The 20,151-nt window shown below is 37.6% G+C and overlaps 1 protein-coding gene across 1 annotated transcript; it reads right to left on the bottom strand.

Moving 5' to 3' along the window:
• Positions 1-11,503: 11,503 nt before the first annotated feature.
• LOC149831034 (uncharacterized) lies at positions 11,504-19,639 on the bottom strand. Its single transcript, XM_090011958.1, has 5 exons — positions 19,337-19,639; positions 18,974-19,038; positions 12,973-13,148; positions 12,175-12,283; positions 11,504-11,912 (listed from the first exon to the last, which is right to left on the bottom strand). The coding sequence occupies exons 1-5, from the start codon at positions 19,599-19,601 to the stop codon at positions 11,607-11,609; spliced, it is 921 nt and encodes a 306-aa protein (XP_089868084.1). The 5' UTR covers positions 19,602-19,639; the 3' UTR covers positions 11,504-11,606.
• Between the last annotated feature and the right edge of the window lie 512 nt (positions 19,640-20,151).

Here is a 20,151-nt window from a genome sequence, read left to right on the forward strand (position 1 = left end):
TCAGACTTAGCAGGTGCTTGGTTGAGCTGAGAAACTGACCTTTTCTTGGGCTTCTTAAAAGATTTCTTTTTTAGTCCACTCTTCTTCTGAACCTTATGAGAAGCCATATGTGCATTATGCACCTTCTCACCCTTCAACCTCTCCTCTTTCTCAACACACTTGGACAAAAGATCATTAAAAGTTCATTCGTCATTATATGTATTGTAAGAGATTTTAAAGAGACTATACTCGGCTGGCAATGATGCCATAATTAGATAGACAAGGAATTAGGAGTATGAGATAGTCAACTTCATGTCATTAAGCTGTGTGGTTATGTTTCTCATCTCTAGCATGTATTTTCGGATGTTTTTTCTATTCATGTATCTTATAGATGTTAACTTAGACATAAGGGTACTAGACCTAGCCTTGTTGGAACTCACAAACTGTGCCTCTATAGCAGCCAAAAAATCCTTTACAATCTTACATGTAGGAATGACATTCCTTATTTTCTTAGCTACCCTAGACTGCAACAAAAGCAGACTAAGACAGTTAGAATGCTCCTACTTCTCAAAGTCAGATTTCTGTTAAAGAGTACTAGTAGGTGTTAGTTCAGCAGGTTTCTCTTTTCTAAGAGCTAGGTTTAAATCCATGTACCCTAAAGTAAATAAAATTGTTTCTTTCCATTCTGAGAAGTTAGAACCATCGAGAAAAGGGATACTAGATGAGCCAAAAATTGTATTAGGCACTACAAAGACAAAAGATAACATTATTGCACGAAATAAGACATGTAAATGGAAAGATAAATACATGAATAAGGCCCTTAATTATTTACTCTTTCCTAGGCAAGTGTCAGAGGTCATTATGGTCCCACTTTGGTAGGTACCCATAATACGCAAATACACTTTGTCTCTCACTATTCGATAAAACTGAGGGAACATGTACCTAGAGACAATCGATATGGTACCTTTGGGTACTACACATCTCATGTGCTGGAAGACACTTCCTTCATTTTATTCTACTAGCCTCTGAACATAACAATGTCATCTTTGGATGGCATATTATTTCTATGAGGCTAATACAATTTCAATGTTAAACAAAATTCTTAACTAGACATTTGCAAGATATGCACCAGTTCACTTTGGTGAAGACAGATACATACAAATACAAATTCCATGTTAATCCCTATATCAACATTGATGTGAATGTTTAAACAATCATGCACACTAAAAAAAAATAATACTACACATATCTTTATGCATTTAAAATGTATATACATATGCATAAAACTGGCATAATATCAATAGAAGCATGTATATAAGCATTAAACCCAACTCCAAAATATAATGAATCAGTAATATAACTAAATACGCTTTTAAAATGCCTCATAAATATGATATGCATGCTCTAAAACATGTATGTCAGCCCTAGAATCCAAGAACCAGTCCAAAAACATAATGAACAGTTCCAGAAACAAAAGTATCAGTTCAAAACTCGATGAACCATAAAAAAAACACCATCAGAACAGTCTTAAAATGAAAAACCAGTTATGTCAAGTGAAAGAATCGACTCCAAACCCCTAGGAACCAGTTTAAATTCACTCAAAACCGGTCCCGGAATGCCCCATATCGGTCTCAGAAGCCATATGGCCCGATACGGTTCATTCCAGGTCATTCTGTCCGTTCCAGAACATACCATTATGTTCAGACATAAATGGATTTGTTTTGAGACAGTTGTTCCTATTGTCCAAAATGTTCTGTTTGTCCCAAAACAGCTTATTCGGGACATATGGACCCAGTAAATGGATTTTGGATCTATGGATCCTGAATCAAAATGACCTGGGTCCAAACCTGAACCTGGCATTGTAGCACCGCCTCAAAATATCGAATTTTTTGGATCGGGTCCAGACCCAATCTGAATATCATTTTCGAATCCAGGGAAAACAGATATTCCGAATCGGGTCCAGACCTGATCCGGTTCTCGAGTATAAAACATCGTTACGATGTTTTTGGAAAACCCTAGCCACCTCATAAGCCTCTCTCTCTCTCTCCGTTCCAAAGTATCCAGCGATGCGGCCGGTGGCTCCGACGAAAGAGACGACGATGCCCCGGCAGTACCGATGGCGGTGCCTTCGGCGGAACCAGATACAGAGCCTGTCGACATCATCCGGAGAAAGGAAAAACTGGAGGGCTGCCGACTAGAGGTTTCGTTGGGCTCCAGTGAGCTAATCCGGCCAGCCCCGACCGAGTTCATCCATCCAACGACGACCCAGCCCCGTTGTGGATCCGGCGACAACATCTGGCATCCCTCAACCTTCAAAAACCCGATTCCCCATCCGGCAAAACGGACGGTGGTTTTGACGAAACACCGACGGTGACACCCCATGGGAATGAATGGCGGTGAAATCGGCGGGGTTTGCCGACACTACTCAGCCCTGATCCCTCTGGCATCTGAGGCGGTGCAGGCTGATAGATCCGGCCAGTACCAAGTGATGCAAGATAACCATGTGAAAATCGATATTCATGGTGTAAGATTGATCGATTATTTAAAAAGGAAAATAAATCTTAAATTATTGAAAAAACATTTTTAGGGTTTTGAAGCCTCTTTTTGGAAAATCATTTTTATGAGACTTGTGTTGTTATATATTGTGTTGAGGTTCATGAATAGTATAAACTGAGTATTTTTTTGGTAGATTTAACATGATTATTAATGGGTGAAAGTGGTTACATAAATAGAAACATGTAGGTCACTCGACTTTTTATGAGAGCCTTTTTCAGAAAAACAATTTGTATAATTTTATTTATGTGTTGCTTTAAATATATTTTTATGACCAGACTAAGTTAATTGATATTTATTAATGGTTTGATATAATTTGGCATGGCTAGAAACAAATACATAAATTGATTCATGAAAGCTAGCTCTATTAGGGTTTATAGGAGCCTTTGAAAATCAGTTTACATGACTCATTATGTTTTGTATTTTATTTAAATTTATGATCAGCCTGTGATTTATATTAGATTTGACATATATATGCATGACTAATATGATATTCAAAATAAATCCTAGCTTGTGATACACGGTTTTGGTGTACAGATGTCGTGTTTTAGAGAAATCGGTTCCTACACGATTCAAGATTTATTTTATGTGTTGAATAAGATTATGACAACCTGGACTGATTATGTTTTATTTTTAAATTAATATTAAATGTGTTCTAATATTGCATTTGATATGGTTGTGAATTTTGGATTTGAATGGATATGTATTCGGGATCGTTTGCAAAGCTTGATGTCGCTTTGGGTTATTTTATCCCGTATAACCCAAAAGATTTAATTATTTATCCTAAACCATGTTTTCTAAAATTTTGAGATTTTGCAGAGTAATTATATATATATATATATATATGGAGAGAGAGAGAGAGAGAGAAACATTTTCAGATCTATAATTAAATGCCATGGTGCATGGTTATCTCATTTTTGGCGTGTAAAATCTAAAAATTCAAGGTTTTGGAGAAAATAGTTTTGGAGAATTTTACATGTGAATGAATATGCATGTGATGATTGTGTATGCTTTTATGTTAGATGTTCAATATGCTTTTATGATATACTGCATGTTTATATGATGAGTAACATGTGTATGATATGCATGTGATTTGATGTTATGTCAAGCAGTATTTGTGTATGAGGTGCATACAAGGTTATGAATGCACATAGTATTGTGTATTGTGTGTACAACATGAGTTCTAAATAAGATATATGCTAGATACAATGGGTTATTCCTGTGAGATAGGTGCATTGACTTGGGTCTTCAGGATTTCAGGTATACCTCACAAGGGAATGTTGAATCGGAAGACCCAAGTCTACTTTAGAGACAGTAGGTGGTACAAACTCTTCGGATTTATGAATTGTTAAAAATGCTTCAAGTGGAAATTACTCGGTTAGACCCCAAGTTCAGAGGAGTTAGGGGGTCGGACTGCCAATATTAATCCTAGGCCTCATATCCATATCTTCTACAGAAGTTATGATCGATGATGTTTGGTCATAGCCACTAGGAGAGCTTCTCTCGGTCTGGGATCAGTCCTAGTAGGTTCGACTCACTCAGTCATTTGAGAAAACTAAAACATAGCATAATAAACACATGAGTAGTCTTGTTTGTTTCATGTGACACCCTTTGTGTATCCGATAGGGTTGGTAAGCAACATAAACATTGAAATTGTTGATCACTTTATGTTATGCAATTATATTTATGCTTATATTTGTGTTGAAAACATGCATGTGATGGTGTGTTATTTAATTGTGGCATGTTCTGATGATATGTGTTCCTCAAAATGATATATGTTGTTGTGTATTATAGTTGATACATGTGTATTCATGCTTAGTGCTTTGTATACATGCAATACTTGTGTATTTCCTACTAAGACTTGTGAAGTTTGGCCCCTTACTTTTAAACAATCACAGGTAACGAGTGAATAAACAAGAGTGGGTGTGGGATGCTGAGGGGATGTCGTGTGAACTAATAATTTAGATCTCAGGGACATTCATTTGATTATTTAAACTTAAAATTTTATTTTGGATGTATAAACAATTTATTGTTTTATGATGAACAGTTTAATCTACTCTGATTTACTTTGTGGTTGAATGTGATGTGTTTAAGTACATGTAACATGTCCTGAATCTTTGATCAATTTTACATTTGTAATTTCCATTGTGTTTTAAAAAAAAATATAGTTTTGAGGTTAAAAGTTTAGGGCATTACAGGTGGAGTCTAGGATTGTAAAAATGCTAACAGGCAAACACTCACAAAGAACACCACACACAATGCAAGAATTGGCTACTGTAGCCTACATCCATTATAGAAGAGTCCTCTCTTTCTTTCTTTTTGCTTCTCTTTCTTTTCTCTCTTACACATTTTTAAAGATTCATTTACATATAAATATACAGTCTTAATAGTATTGTGAGACTCATGTTAAGAAAGATAACCAACATTTACAAGGTTGGAATATGTAAGGATTTCTATAAGGGAGTTTTCTCTCACAAGCTAAGCTGAATATCTTTCCCACTTTGTTCCTTATTTTTGTTTCCTCATGCTTTTTCCTTGCTAAGCTCAATGTGTCACCTTGCTTTGATTTTTTTTCTTTACTATTGTCTTCTTAAACATTTCTATTCAGCATCATAAGGTTTCCTTGATGATCATGGGAAGCTTCAACACGTGCCTTACTTGGCTCTTGATGTGCATGGCCATATTTAACACATGACTTTCCTAATTGTGATTTTCTTTCTTCACTATTGCCTTCTTCAACATTTCTATTCAGCATCACAAGGTTTCGTTGATGAACAAGGGCAGCTTCTAACACATGCCTTACTTGGCTCTTGATGTGCATGGTCATATTCAACACAAGCCTTTTTTAATTGCCTATATTTAGCAACTTCCTTGACATGCCCCTTCAAGTCCAGCTGCTCCAACTCTTCAACACTTTCCTTACATGACTATCTACCTTCAACACCTTCCTTAACACGCCCCTTCAAACCAATCACCATCTCTTAGAGATTGAGCTTGTCTCTCAATATACAGGATCTAAGCCTTAGAATGGTTTTGGTGAAAATATCAGCTTCAGAAGAATTAAACTTTACAATGATCTCATGTATGACAACCTTTTTTGTCAAATTTAATATATTTAGTTTTCGCATGAAAACAAGATTAGCAGCAAGGTAAGTGGCTCCCAAATTATTACACCAGAGTGTGAGACTAGTATTCTGAGGTATACCCAGTTCAATTAGAAAAATTTTCAATCGCATTAATTCGGTCATTTCCCCTGCCAAGTCCTTGTATTCTGGCTTCTATGCTAGATCTGGCTACAATATGTGGTTTGCTTGAGATCCATGATATGACATTGGGCCCTAAAAAAGTGAGATAGCCACAGGTGGATTTTCTATCATCAGGGCTAGCACTTATTTGCATCATGCTCTTTTTTTTATGATAAGAAAACCTCGCCAAAGCAAAGGAAAACCTCAAGTAGGGCTTGCCTTACGTCGTCCACCTCTAAAATAAAAAATGATTGTACTGTATAGCAAAAATAATGTCTTTTTCAAAAAATCTTATAATTTTCAAATTTTGCACGATGTCCAAAACCATAACTTTTTTGCTGTAAAAGGATCCTTTCACCTTTTGCACATGTGAATTTCTTCCATATATGCAAACTTTCCTATAATATCCAAAAAGATGAATTTTCTCCTTTATTTTTTGATTTTTTTTCCAAATATGTGAATTTCATCCCACACATTTGTAAATGCCCTAACCTATGCATGTAAATGTCCTCACACATTTGTGAACGTCCTTCTTGTGCCCTTATACAATTTTTATTAAAAGGAGATTGTATGATGGCTTTTAGCGACACTTCAAAAATGTTGCAGCAATGCTTCAAAAGCACAATGAGCCATTAGCGATACTTTAAAAGCATCACTAAAGCTTTTTGGGAGAAAATTCGTAAATGTGAGAGAAAAATTACAAATATGTGACAGGAAATTCACATATGTGTGGAACAAAATTTGCATATTTGGGAGGACATTTGCCTGCGAATTTTCTCCCATATTTGCCACATTAGCTTCACAGCTTGCAAATTTCCTTCCACATCACACCCTTCAAATATGCAAATTTCACATCTGCTTCCACATGCAAATTTCCTCTTGTATTTGCGACATTTGCATATTTTTTAGGACACTTCAAAAGCACTGCTCCCAAATATGTGAATGCTGCCCCCACACGATATTCACATATTTTTGGAAGAAAATTGCATCTTTGGGAGGACATTTACATATTCTCATATTTTGAGAGGAAAATTGCAAAAAAGGAGAAATTTTCAAAAAAGGGAGAAATTTTATATGTTGGATATTTTTTAGGGAAGTTCACATTTTCTAAAGGAAATTCACATGTGTGAAAGGACAAAAATGTCCTTTTACAATAAAAAAGTTATGGTTTTCGACATCAGATGGATTTTCAAAATTATAAGGTTTTTCTGAAAACATGGCATTTTTATCATACAATGCCGTCATTTTCTGTCTTTCTATGCCTTTTTTGCTTAACTAAATATATTCATTATTATTAACTATTAGTGATGCACATTTATTTGCTTGCTGTAGTATATGAAATGTATGCAAAGAACTGCTATATGTATCTAGGGTGTCAACGGGTCTGGTTTATCTGGACCCGACTGATGAAACCCTATAGGGTCCAGGTATGGTGACAAATAAGAAGACCCAATCAAGACCCAGGTTTGGACCGGAAGGTCTGATTAATACATGGACCCGGGTATAGTTTGTGAAATTTTATACCAGATCCAGGCCCAACCCGAGTTCTGATCAATGTAAAATTGATAAAAAATATTATTTTTACCGGATCTGGTTCATGTAGTTCTTATTGGGTCCGGGTATGGTTTCTCTTATAGTAGACCTGATTAAACCCGATACCATACCCAAAAATCTGGTCCAAATCTGGTTCCACTGGATCTGAACCAAACCGGCCCGTTGACACCTTTATATGTATCTACGCTTGTGAATAGTAACGTGCAGGATTGGTTAGTAGTAAATTAAAATAATCCTCATTAGGTGTTTGCCCACGAGGGCTCCGAAAGAAAAAATCATTTCACCCAATTTTTTGCCAAACAACATATTTGTTTACCCGATACTATCCAGATTGAGTAGAGCTGACCACATTTGTTTTGAACCCTCCCTACTTCAGATGTGTCACCAGATCTGATAATATGAATCGGATCCAGTTTGGACTTAAGACAACTCGGACTCGTTTGCATCCCTACCTCCCATCTTTATCACTTGTTTGATCATGCGCTAACAGATGTTTGCAGCGTCAACACTTCCTCGGGTAGCACTGCACTTGCAGTTTTTTCTTTGGGCTCTGTTTGGAAACTAGCAGCTGGGATGGAAGTTAATGTCATCGATAAAAACATCGTCAAACTTACATTTGAAAACCAGTAGCTAGGATCAAGGGTGGATCCAGGGGGCGATGAGGGGCTGGAGCCCCTCCTAAAGTATTAATTTTTTTATTATTTTATTATAAAAATTTATATTGCCCTCTTTATATTTTATTTTATTATAAAAGTTTTTGCCCTCCCTTTAAGTAAAATCCTGAATTCGCCACTGGCTAGGACGGGTGTTTGGATTTCGGATGGAAAGTAAGGTCCCTTCTCTCTTGCATTTACACTAAAAAATAGAATTGATAACCACTACCTCCTAGAGTTGTAAATGCCAAATCAAGGATTCGCTTTTTCAAATGCATAATCTCCATCCAACTAACAGTTTCCAAATGAAGCTGAAAGCTGGTATACTTTCTTTTTGGGTTAAGCCAAGGAAATAAATCCCACTGACCGCTCATTGGCAGGTCTTTGTTTTACAAAATCCTTGAGATTCTCCTTGCCATTGGGAAGGACATTGAACTCATGATGTCTCTACAACTTGATGACATTCATAAGTCAGCCCTACCAAACGAGGGAGCTCTTGTGAGCTTGAAAGTCAGTATAATTACTACACATTCAAATTCACAATTGTTTTATAGGCATCGTGATCCAATAATGTGAGTAGGGGTGCACAATGAGCCTGCTGGAGTTTGTCCGTGAAGATAAATGAGTCAAGCTTGAACATAAGATCAGGCTCAATTTAGATAAATGAGCCGAGCTTGATCAAGTTGCTAAACTTAATTAAGCTCAAATTTTTTGATTTGGATTGGCCAGGTAGTATGTAGCATGTTTATATTTGTTTGTCATTTGAGACATACCATTTTTACCTTAATGGGCAGAGCGGTAACCTTTTTATCAAAAGGTGAGAGGATAGAATCCCACGACTGACTAAATTTGTTTTTTAACAATTCGGTTGTGTAAATCCAACCACTGACAAGTTGTACAGTTTTGGACAATCCAGTTGTGAAATATATTTTTATATAATTTATGTGACTATAAAATAAAAAAGGTACAATCTAATGCCTATGACAAAAATGATGCATTTCTCAAAATACCCTACAATTTTAAAAAATCCATTCAATATCCAAATTGGCAACTTTCTAGCTTATAAAAGAACCTTTTTGTCTGTGAATTTCCTTTAAATATACAAAATTCCCCTCAAAATATGAGAATATATAAATTTTCTCTTAAATATGTGAATTTTCTCTCAAACATGCAAATGTCATACTGTATTTTGTAATTTTTCTCTCAAATATGGACTTTTAAAGCATCACTAAAGGCTTTAACAGTGATTTTAAATTGTCACTAAAGTCCTTTTGTGCTTTTGAAGAATCTCTAAAGGTTTTTTTATCGTAACGATTCTTTTACAAATACCAGGCAAGAGATCCTTTGCCTGACATGCATTGACATTTATAAGTATGGTACAACATTCACAACGAGCATGAAGCCTGATTTTTACATTAATATAAACCCCTTGCCGATAAAGTAGGGTTTCAAGAACGTGAGCTCTCGAGACAAAAATTTTTGGAAGTAGGCAATTGTGAACCCACATAGGCATCTATTATCGAACCACGTAAAAATTTTGTTCTATGTGTGGTTGATTTCTTCTTTCCGTTTTTATTTCTCCAATTTATTAATAGTACGATCTATCAATAGTGTGTGGAGTCATTCTTTCTCAACAAACTCCTTTTACTAAAATCACATAAGGAGGACATTTGCAAATGTTTAAGGGCATTCATGCGTAAAAGTCAAGACACTCGCAATTATGAGAGCATTTAGATAAAAAAATGTGCACATTTTGAGAACAATTTCAACTCATTGTTGTGAATATCCCCAAAATGTGGGGGCCTCTTTTTAATAAAATTGAATAAGGAAAACAAGCTAGAATAAATTCACAAATGTGGGAGAAAATTCTCATATTTAAAAAAAAATGCATTTTTGAAAGAAAATTCACATATCAATGTAAATTCTAGTGTGGAGTAAAAAAGTTATTTTACATTCAACGAGTGTAGAGCATTTTAGAAAACACACCATTTTTGTCACATGGTATGATCATTTTTTATTTTATAAATGGCAGGCTCAAATCTCACCCTTTGAAAATTGTAAAACAATATAGTTTTTGGAATTCTATCAAGCTCTTGGTTAGAGCCGAGCCAAGCTTGATAGTTTGTAATTTAATCATTTTCCGGAATGCTTGGAAGTTGCAGCTACATTTTACATTTGCGCACATGATCATGTCCATGGCTGGAACGACTGGCTATATTTCATTATGAGAACAGAAAATCCATTAAACTAGTAGTGTCGGTCTATTTGGGAATCCCCCTTGGGACTATTGACTATAAACAAGGGTGTCAATGGGACAGATTTGACCCAGACCCGATCCGTAAAGAACCTTGTAAGGTCATGGTTTGGTAATAAATGAAAAGGCCCGACTAAAATCCGGGTCAGAACCAAGGGGGAAGATTAATATATTGAGTATGATTTGTGAAATTTCATAACAAACCCAGGCCCGACCCAAGTTCTAACTAAGATCCACAATTTTTCAACGTCAAAAACATTAAAAAAAAAGTTATTTTACAAGGTATGGTTTGTGTCTGGTTCATATAATCCTTAGAAGATCTGGGTATGGTTTCTCTTAATGGGGGGCCTGATTGGACCCAAGAGCCAGAAACATCATCTCAAATCAGGCCTGGGCCTGATTTCACCCGAGTTCAAACCAAACCCGACTGGTTGACACCCCTAACTATGAAGTTTAAAGTTTGATTCTGATTTTAGGAGAAAAAATTTCTAAAAGAATGTCACCCTTTTATGACGTCCTCAGTTTTGATGTTTGCGTTGGAGAGAAAATGAATAACCACATTTAAAGTTGTGAATCTGATTTCCGTCTTGAGTATTCTGATAAAACTTCAATTCAAGTTTAAGACCAAATGACTTAATTGTCATTTACATGTAAATTATAAGGTTTCAATTTAAATCTAGGTATGGCCAAATTCTATCTAACGCGGCAAGATTTGGATCCGAACTATGTAGTGCTAGGCAGTGCCTAGTCAATAAACCTCTAAAAAGAATAAGCGGGACTAGTCAGTACTCCAATTATATATATAAGCAAGTTTTCATGTTTCACAGAACAAATCACAAAAATACGTGCACATTTATAGCAAAATACATATAATAATAACAATATCTAAACTGTCCTGCCTAAATGAGAGCAGCTTAGTTACTAACTAGGTACCATAGTCAGCAAAATTGGTAACTTTAAAACTATCTACCTAGGAATTGCAAAGCCTAAGCATTTTGCATCCAAAAACCTTTTGCTAAATCAATTTTTATTTGTTCCAGTGTTCATGAATCTGATCTTGCACATAAAATAACTTAATAAAATTAGAATATTAACTAATTTTAAATTTTAAGATTTTGGGCTGAAGTACCCATGGTTCAATTATAAACTCAATCTCACGTCCCTCATATTTTCTTTCATTTTCCCGTGCAAATGCATGGGTTTTGTACTTGTGTGTGTGTGGAGAGAGAGAGAGAGAGAGAGAGAGAGAGAGAGAGAGAGAGAGAGAGTTCAATAAACAATAACCTATATTGGACCGTGCATGCACTACTGCACACAATGACAGCATGTGCTTGGATCCAAATGAGGTCCCCTGGCTTGCGAGCATTATCAGCATTCCAAATACAGCTTTACCTGCCTCAGGTGTTGAAATGCCAACCTTAGTCTCCAGTCCTGCTGCTTCCGGCTCAATGGTCTTCCTTTACCCAAAGCATCTCTGTTTTCTTTCACATTGGCCAACTTCCATGTGCAGTGTCCAGCTTCAGCTTCAATAGATTCTAGCAGAAAATGTCCAATTAGGTGCTGACTTCTCGACTCCAGGTTGGCTTCCACATAAGTCACCTGCATAGGCAAGTCCTTGAAGCGCTCCAAATCTCCAGGCACCTTCAGAATCCGTTCAGCTCCGGGAGAGGACACCTGCCACAATCAAATTATGCTCATCCAAAGTTCCAGCCCAACCTTCATTTACAATGACCAAAGCCAGCAAAGTGTTGAATATGCACTCAAGCAATATAAATATAAGTTACATTATACAAAACAGCCACGGAAACAAGCATCCTGCATTAGTTGATGACAAAATTACAACAGAGGGATCAATTAGAGGAATTTAAGAAAGAATTGGACGGACTATATATGTAGGTCATGGAGTTTACTGTGCATTTTGGAAAACAACACTAACCTCAACAGCGAAATCCCTAGGTATATGGCCTAGCTCTCCAACTTCATCAAGCCTTTTCTTGTAGAGGTTGTTGAATGCTTCAATTTCATCCATGCTGGGGCACCCGTACCTGCATACATGATTGGTTGGTCAAAAAGAACTTGCATCGAAATGTATCATAGCATCTAGAGTAACAAGGACAACATATGGAAGCCAAAGTGTATGTATAAAAGAAATCTGCTAGTTTGTTACAATTCTGTTCTTGTAAGGGCACAAGACATGGAAGTTAAAGTATCAATGTGACATAACCCTTACTACAGAAACAAGATCAGAAAATAGTTGGTTCTAGATAATGTGCACCCACGACAAGATTAGAAAAGATTACATAAATAGATATAAGAATGAAGCGTCGACTAAGACAGCAGGACAGTAAGATTCACAGCTAATCTTAAGATTCTTAGCTAAAGGGCCTTGAGTTTGAATACCATTGGGGGCAACCTGCAGCTTGACTAAAAAACAAGAAGCAACATTCATGTGAAGCTTTGTAAGTCCCAAAAAGGCCTTACATATTAAAAAAAATTGAAACAGAAAGTACCCAAAGTTTTAGCATGCACAAAATCCATCAGATGCTTTTTAACATGTTTTGAAGTAAGAGGCTGCCAAATCATAAAGCTTCGAAATCGCTGTTCATTGAAATGGTAGGTAGACATTTTGCAAGCTGAAAGTTTTAGGAATCCCGAAAAATAACCAAGGAAAACACTGGTACCTTCATATATATGTATATATATATATATATATATAAAGTAATCAGATTCTTACTTGTTTGTGAGTTTATCCAATCTCACATAGATATATCCACGGTGAGTAGCCTTGAATGAAAATATTGTGATATCATCATTGAACTGTCGAAGGACCTCATGTGCAATGGACAGAACCCTTTCTCCCCATGGTAAATTCCCAAAGACAACTCCTCCTCCATCTCCACCATCACCAATCTACATGTGGCAAGAGAGTAAACAATGAAAATGACATGAAGACAAAAACAGTCTTTGGCAGGTGTCCACACATGTTTACCCACTTTTCCAAGTCAACAACTTTGTCTTACTAAATCTAACCCCATAGATGTGTTCAACATGATTTGCTAGGGATCGCACCTTGGGTTGTGATTCTTTGAAGTAAAATCATGACTTTTTGAGTCATAAAATTTTGATAAATTGTGGGCTGTTGATTTTTGAGTCCCTTCAGGATTTCTTACAATCAAATGATTCAAAACCTGTTTTTCACTAGACAAACCATGTAGATAACATTTATAAGGATTTATTGGAAGTCGAGCATTTGACCATATGGTCCAGAGCACAGAGGTAAACACCCACCAATGCACACACACACACATATGGTTTTGTCCTATGTCACATAGGTGTGAATGCCGATGCGGCACTTTAAAAAAACTTGAGTGCAGGGAGTATATATATATATATATATATATATATATATATATATATATATATATATATATATATATATAAACAGTTTTAAGTTAACACTACGTGTATTTGTGTGCATTTATGTATTTATATATACAATATAGATAAAAATAAACTTGATTAAGGTTAACTAAATCTACTTTTGGATAGAAATGGACCTCAGTGTGGTTGACTTCACATAACACAAAGGAAGTTGTGTCCAAGTGTCGCATCCACCTGGGTGCGGGTGCGACGCAATTGCGCTGCCCTGTTAGAAGAGTCCGTGTGACATAGGTTTTGTCTTTTTCTTTATAAAGAAGAAGCAAAAGTTTTATTAAAATCAGTAAAACACAAGTAGTCCAATGCAGAGTTACCGAAAGCTTCTTAGATATGTGGAAAACCCGCTTTCCATAAACTCACTTTGAAAGCGCGATACTCCTCGCTTTTAAAACTTGATGAGAATCTCGATTCTCCCACGCTTCTCCTATGCTTTCAACACGCTTCATCTATTCTTCTTATATGTTTTCTCACTCTACTTTTCATATTTTTTTATGTGTTTTCTCCCATGCTTCTCACCCACTCAAATGTGCTTTCTCTAAATTGGCAACCATCATGTTTAAATTTTGTTAAAAAATTAATTCTTACACTAAAAAAATCATGAAACTTAAGAATAGTCACTTTTATTTTAGTTTTTATTTGTGTTCCATTTTGATTCACATTCAATTCTTATATTGCTTTTTTTATTCCTCTCTTCCCGCTTCCTATACATTTTAAAATGCATTGTCTCTCGCTTCTCGCTTTCGCTTCCGCTATCGTTTCCTGCTTCCGTTTCCTAGTCTGGCAACCTTGGTCGAAAGTAACAAGCAAGTCACCCAAGCAGAAACATGGAAAATTAACTACACGTAGTGTATTCCCATACATAATGACCCAATCCAAGATATGCCGCTTAAACCCCATCAATCCAATGTTAAAAGTGTGTCATTTGAAAAATCAGGTTCACAACTGCAACCCCCAAACATTCTTGCATTGCATTCTTTCCAAATGATCATGCATGAAAAAGCAAACACCAAATTAAATACCATTTGGTCCCACTAAAATTAGGTGTTTGATTGGTGTTCCATCGTGCCAATCTATGAATTGATCTGACCATGTAAATCGGAAGTCCGTCTAAAGAAGTCACTTCAAAAAAAGATGGCTGCAGTTTCCTTCACTGAATTTAAAGAGAACATAGCACATACTGACTTGGCATGGCAGATGCTTCCCCGGATATAACCCAGCGATCCAGCTTGAGGATCAGTATTGAGACCCAGATTGGCTTAAATGGGAAAGGGTCATGAGCAGGTGAAACCAACTCAAAGTAACTAGCTGCCAGCGAGAGAACTCCTCAAACTAGAGGATTGCTGTTGCAGTGTCGTAGAAGTCACAAGAATGTATATTCTTCAGTAAACTCACAACATATCCACTCCGACAATTCTATATAATTAGGTTGTCTCCTTATAATTATCACATGGGCCATGAAAACGTTCTGACATCTATTAACCAAATTATCTCAATATCTGGCGATCGGAAAGAGAGAGGGAACCACTTGCACATGGATGACTCCAAAAGCCATGGGTCACTCTAGAAGTCAATATCATATCCATTAATCACCTTGCCTTCACATTCCCTACATAGAAGTCCAAGTATTTGGTCTCCAACCCTGCAATATACCAGAACCACTCTTCAAGTGTTCTGTTACTTTCCATCATAGTCACAAATATCGGTATCGGCTATATCTCGGCGAGGTATAATATCAGGATATTATCGGTTTTCTAATAAATCTCAGAATTTAAAAAATAAAATGAAAAAAATAAAAAAATATTTCTTCCTCTTTTTCTTCTTCCTTCCCTTTTCTTTCTTTCTGTTATTTTTCTCTTCCTTCCCTTCCTTCTTTTCTTCCTTCCCTTCCTCTTTCCTTCCTTTCTTCCTTCCATTCCTCTTTCTTCCTTCTCTTCCTCTTTCGCTTCTTTCTTTCCCTGTCCAGGTTAACTGAAACTCTGAGAATACCATACTTATGAGTGCATCTCCCAATCAAGAAAGTCTTGAGGAACACAAACACGTGCATGGGTGCATACACATACACATACACATATGACATGCATTTGTTACAGTTGTTTATACATATTATCTAGTAGAAAATGCTTTTTCAACATTTCTCAAATTTCTGCTGGATATAACTTTACAGATGTAATCTACATAGTTAGTAGAAAGCTGGTTTTGGTTCGTTTGGTTGCAACATGTAAGCAGGTTTCTCAAGGGCTTCAGAAATCAACGATCACATAATATACCAAAGTTTCACAAGTCAAAAAATCACATTTTTATGCAGAAAAAACATGATCCAAGGTGCAATCTCTGGCAAACAAACCATGAAAACAAATACTAGGTCAGATTGAATGAATATAACTTGCACCTATGATTTCTTTGTACATAAAGTAGACAGCATATATATATATATATATATATATATATATATGTGTGTGTGTGTGTGTGTGTGTGTGTTTGATATCCTCAAAGATAAGGAAACCCTTAGTGAAAAATGTAATATTTTCATTTTTCTCAATTTTTTATCTGATCCTCTAGATGTGAACTACATAATATGTTTAGTAGAAGAAACTGACCTTTGGATAAAGGTTTTCTGACATGACAGATTTTACGAGGATTGAAATGTCAACGGTCTACAATGTACCAAATTTTTAAACCTCAAAAAAACATATTTTTACGTCAAAAAACTATGACCCAAAGGTTGATTCCCGAAGCAGGTTATATGTCCCCCCCCCCCCCAAAGAGGGCAGTTAGCTACATCTTGTGTTTTGGGGTCCCAATGAGCACCACATATATAAGCATGTGTGGCTCGTATCCCCATGTTTGTCAGCATCACTTAGTGTTGGAGTCCGATGCGGTTGCAAAGACTTAAGTACCCTTTCCTCCATTGGTGCCAAAAAAACAACGATTCTAGAAAAGGAGTGGTTGCAAAGACTTAAGTACCCCAAAGATGGTTATTTAAGACCCAATGCAGGATTATCTGAGAAAGGAATCCCTTCTGGAGAAGGCCATGAACATCAACCCTCTCTCTCTCTCTCTCTCTCTCTCTCTCTCTCTCTCTCTCTCTCTGCTTTTGTGCACATCCAGCAGACGATCTTACATTGCTCCATCAAGCACCGACTGACCTGCACACTGATTGTAACATCGTTCAACTTGATGAGTTGCGGAGCTTGATTTAGAGTTTTTTCCCTTACAGGATGGGGGTCCGGGGGCTCCCCCTGACGTGGGTCTAGGGGGGGCACCCCTGACGGGGGGCAGCGCCCTCAGACCAAATTTTTTTTGGGGTCTTGTATAAATTTTTTCTTTTCTTTCCCTCTTGTAACTATCGAAAAAGAGCAATAAAGTATTTTGTTTAATCATGGTGCTCATGTTTCCTTCGGTTGTTTCTTGCTCGAGGTTTTCGTAACACCCTTTCACACGATTTTTCTGCTTTTTTTTTCGCTATGCGATTTTCGTAACTCGCTACTCGATTTAGTGATTTGCCATTTTTTTTTCGCTGCGCGATTTTCATAAATCGCTAATAGATTTAGCGATTTGCCATTTTTTTTGGCTACGTGATTTTCATAAATCGCTACTCGAGTTAACGATTTGCCATTTTTTTTGGCTGCGTGATTTTCATAAATCGCTACTCGAGTTAACGATTTGCCATTCTCGATATAGCGATTTACGAAAATCGCATAGTGATTTGCCATTTATTTTTTTTTTGCTACGCGATTTTCGTAAATCGCTAGTCGATTTTGCGATTTGCCATTTTTTTGCGCCATGCGATTTTCATAAATCGCGATGCCGAACACCGCCCCCTTGAGCACGATCTTCGCTGTGATCAGGTTGTAGTCGCCAGCCATCCCGATGGCAATCTTGAGGTTCATGATGGAGAAGCTGGAGGTTGTACTCCGTTGTAGGTGTACTGGAGGAAGATTCTATTGTACGTGTCCCTCGAAGGTGGAAGAGGAGCTGTCGCAGTCGGTTGCCCGCTGGATGAGAGCAGCATTCCAACCACTGCTAACAAAAAGAGGATGACGATCACCATCAGATCACCAGCTCTTTGCCTCCCTTGATTTCTTCTCTAGAGAGAGAGAGAGGGGGGGGTTTTACAGTGTTTTACGGAGAAAGAAAAAAAAGAAGATGACGACGAAAAGTTCAAACAGACATTTTTGATGGCTCAGGTTCGTTTCGTCGGATCACCATCGGATCGCCGGCTCAGGTTCGTTTCGCTGTTTAGACTTTGAAGAGTCAACGACATCCTCGACTTTCTAGATGAAAGACATGTTTGTCCTTTTTTGAATTGAAGACATTTTTGTCATTTTCTCAAACCATCGTTTTATGGCAAGAATAGCAATAAAGGGTACTTAAGTCTTTGCAACTGCACCAGACTCTGATGCTAAGTGATCCTAACATACACGGGAATACGAGCCCCATGTGCTTACATACATGGCTTTCATTCGGACCCCCGAACACGAGATGTGGGATTCAGTGAATCATCGGGGGAGAACATACACCACCCTCCCGTTGATTCCTACTGTTTTGACCATGCTGAACACATCCATGAGGTTAGATTTGGTCAAAACAACCTCCCCTGTGAGTTCCACCTAGGGGTCCCTTATATATAAATATAAATATAAGCATATATAAATATATATACATAAGTGTATGGTATGGATGTACATACGGTATCAATAAGTTGAAACGAGCAATATCTTATTGCTCGTGTTCTTTTAAGTGAATCTAACCTTATACATATGATCTACATGGTCTGTTTGGTAGGGATCGACTTTTGAATCACCGGAGTCAGGAGTGTACAGGAATTTTAGTGATTCAAAAATCAACAGCCATAAAGGCACCAATTTTTACAGCTTAAAAAAAGATAAAAACATGATCTAAAGGTCTGTCTCTAAAAAATTGACTATACTGAACACATCTGCAAGGTCAGATTGAGTAGAAACGACTTGCACCTATGAGTTTAAACTCATTGATACCGTGTGCATATCCATACCAGAGACTTCATATATATATATATATATATATATATATATATATATATATATATATATATATATATATATATATATATATGTTTGAAGATACTTTGGATGCAGCGTCGCCATTGATCGTGCGCGATCAAATGGCGACGCTGCGTCTAAATTTTTTTTGAGGGCTATGGACTAAAGTTAATAATAACTAATTTAAAATTCAAGCGAGCACACACACACAGAGCGAGCGAGCGAGCGAGGGAGAGAGAGAGAGAGAGAGAGAGAGAGAGAGAGAGAGAGACATACCTCCGGTTCAACCTCCTCCTCTTCTTCCCATTCACCTGCGTCCTCTGCCACTTCATCCGTGCACTCTAAAGTCGGTAACTGCCTTTAGTGTAAATTCATATGCAAATTAAGTTTTGGTGGCACTATCATATCTAACGATAGATGGAGAAAACGAACAATCATTCCAAACAGAACGAAAAAAAAAAAGAGAGAGACCGATACCATCTAAAGGAAGATCAACGGAAGTACATACATCGACAATCTGCTTTAAATTCAATCAGAACCCTAAAAGGAGAAAAGCATCTAAACAAAAAACTAACCACATACGCCGTTTCAATAAAAATACTACTCTGAAAGCGGTGAGAGAGAAGTAATCGATGGTACCGTCGTCTTCATATTGGGGAGCATGATCGGCGCGGGCGGGCGCGCCGTCGCCGCTGGCCGAAGCGTCAGAGCACAGGCAGCGGAGAAGAGAGGACGACCAAGTGCCAGCAGCAGCAGCAGTGGCGGATTTGGAGTTGTGGAGGGCCAGACTGAGAGCGGGGACGGTGGAGGAAGAAGTAGGGATCGGCATTTGTGGCTTTCTCCTCCTTCCCGTGAACAACACCAACCACCGAACCGGCTGCACTCCTCTCTTCGACTTCCACATCCTCGTGAGACGCTGCGTCCACCGCCACCCTCAACCAGCCGGAGTCGTAGCGTTTGAGCGGCAACGGCGGTGACCCTCAGTCATCTTAAGCGGTAGAGAGCTAGGGTTGTCAACGGGTTAGGTTTTATTGGGTACCCGACCCGAACTCGAATTCTTGGGTATGGAAAGCGCCGACCCCAAATAATATTCAGGTCGATGCAAACCCAACCCGAGCAATATGCGGGCCGGGTTTGGGTCATGATTTTTTCGGGTACCCGACCCATGTATTTTTTTTACTTATTTTTAATAAAAAAAAATCTAAAATTATGCAAGTCCGGGTTTGGGGTTCTATTTTCGTGGCTGGAAAAGACCCGAACTCAACAATTTGTTATTTGGCAGGTTCGAGTATATATCCTGATGGGTCTGGTACCCAGCCCGTTGACAGACCTAGGTGGAGTTAGGGGTGGGCATCGGCCCGTCTGCCGGACTTTAAGTGCGGCCCGGCCTGGAGATGGCCCGTTTCTTAATGGACTCGGGTTTGAAGAGCTGCCCATGAACCGATATGTAAAGT

This window comes from Nuphar pumila, chromosome 7, assembly GCF_984573655.1.
Source record: "Nuphar pumila chromosome 7, dmNupPumi1.hap1.1, whole genome shotgun sequence".
Lineage (NCBI taxonomy): Eukaryota > Viridiplantae > Streptophyta > Magnoliopsida > Nymphaeales > Nymphaeaceae > Nuphar > Nuphar pumila.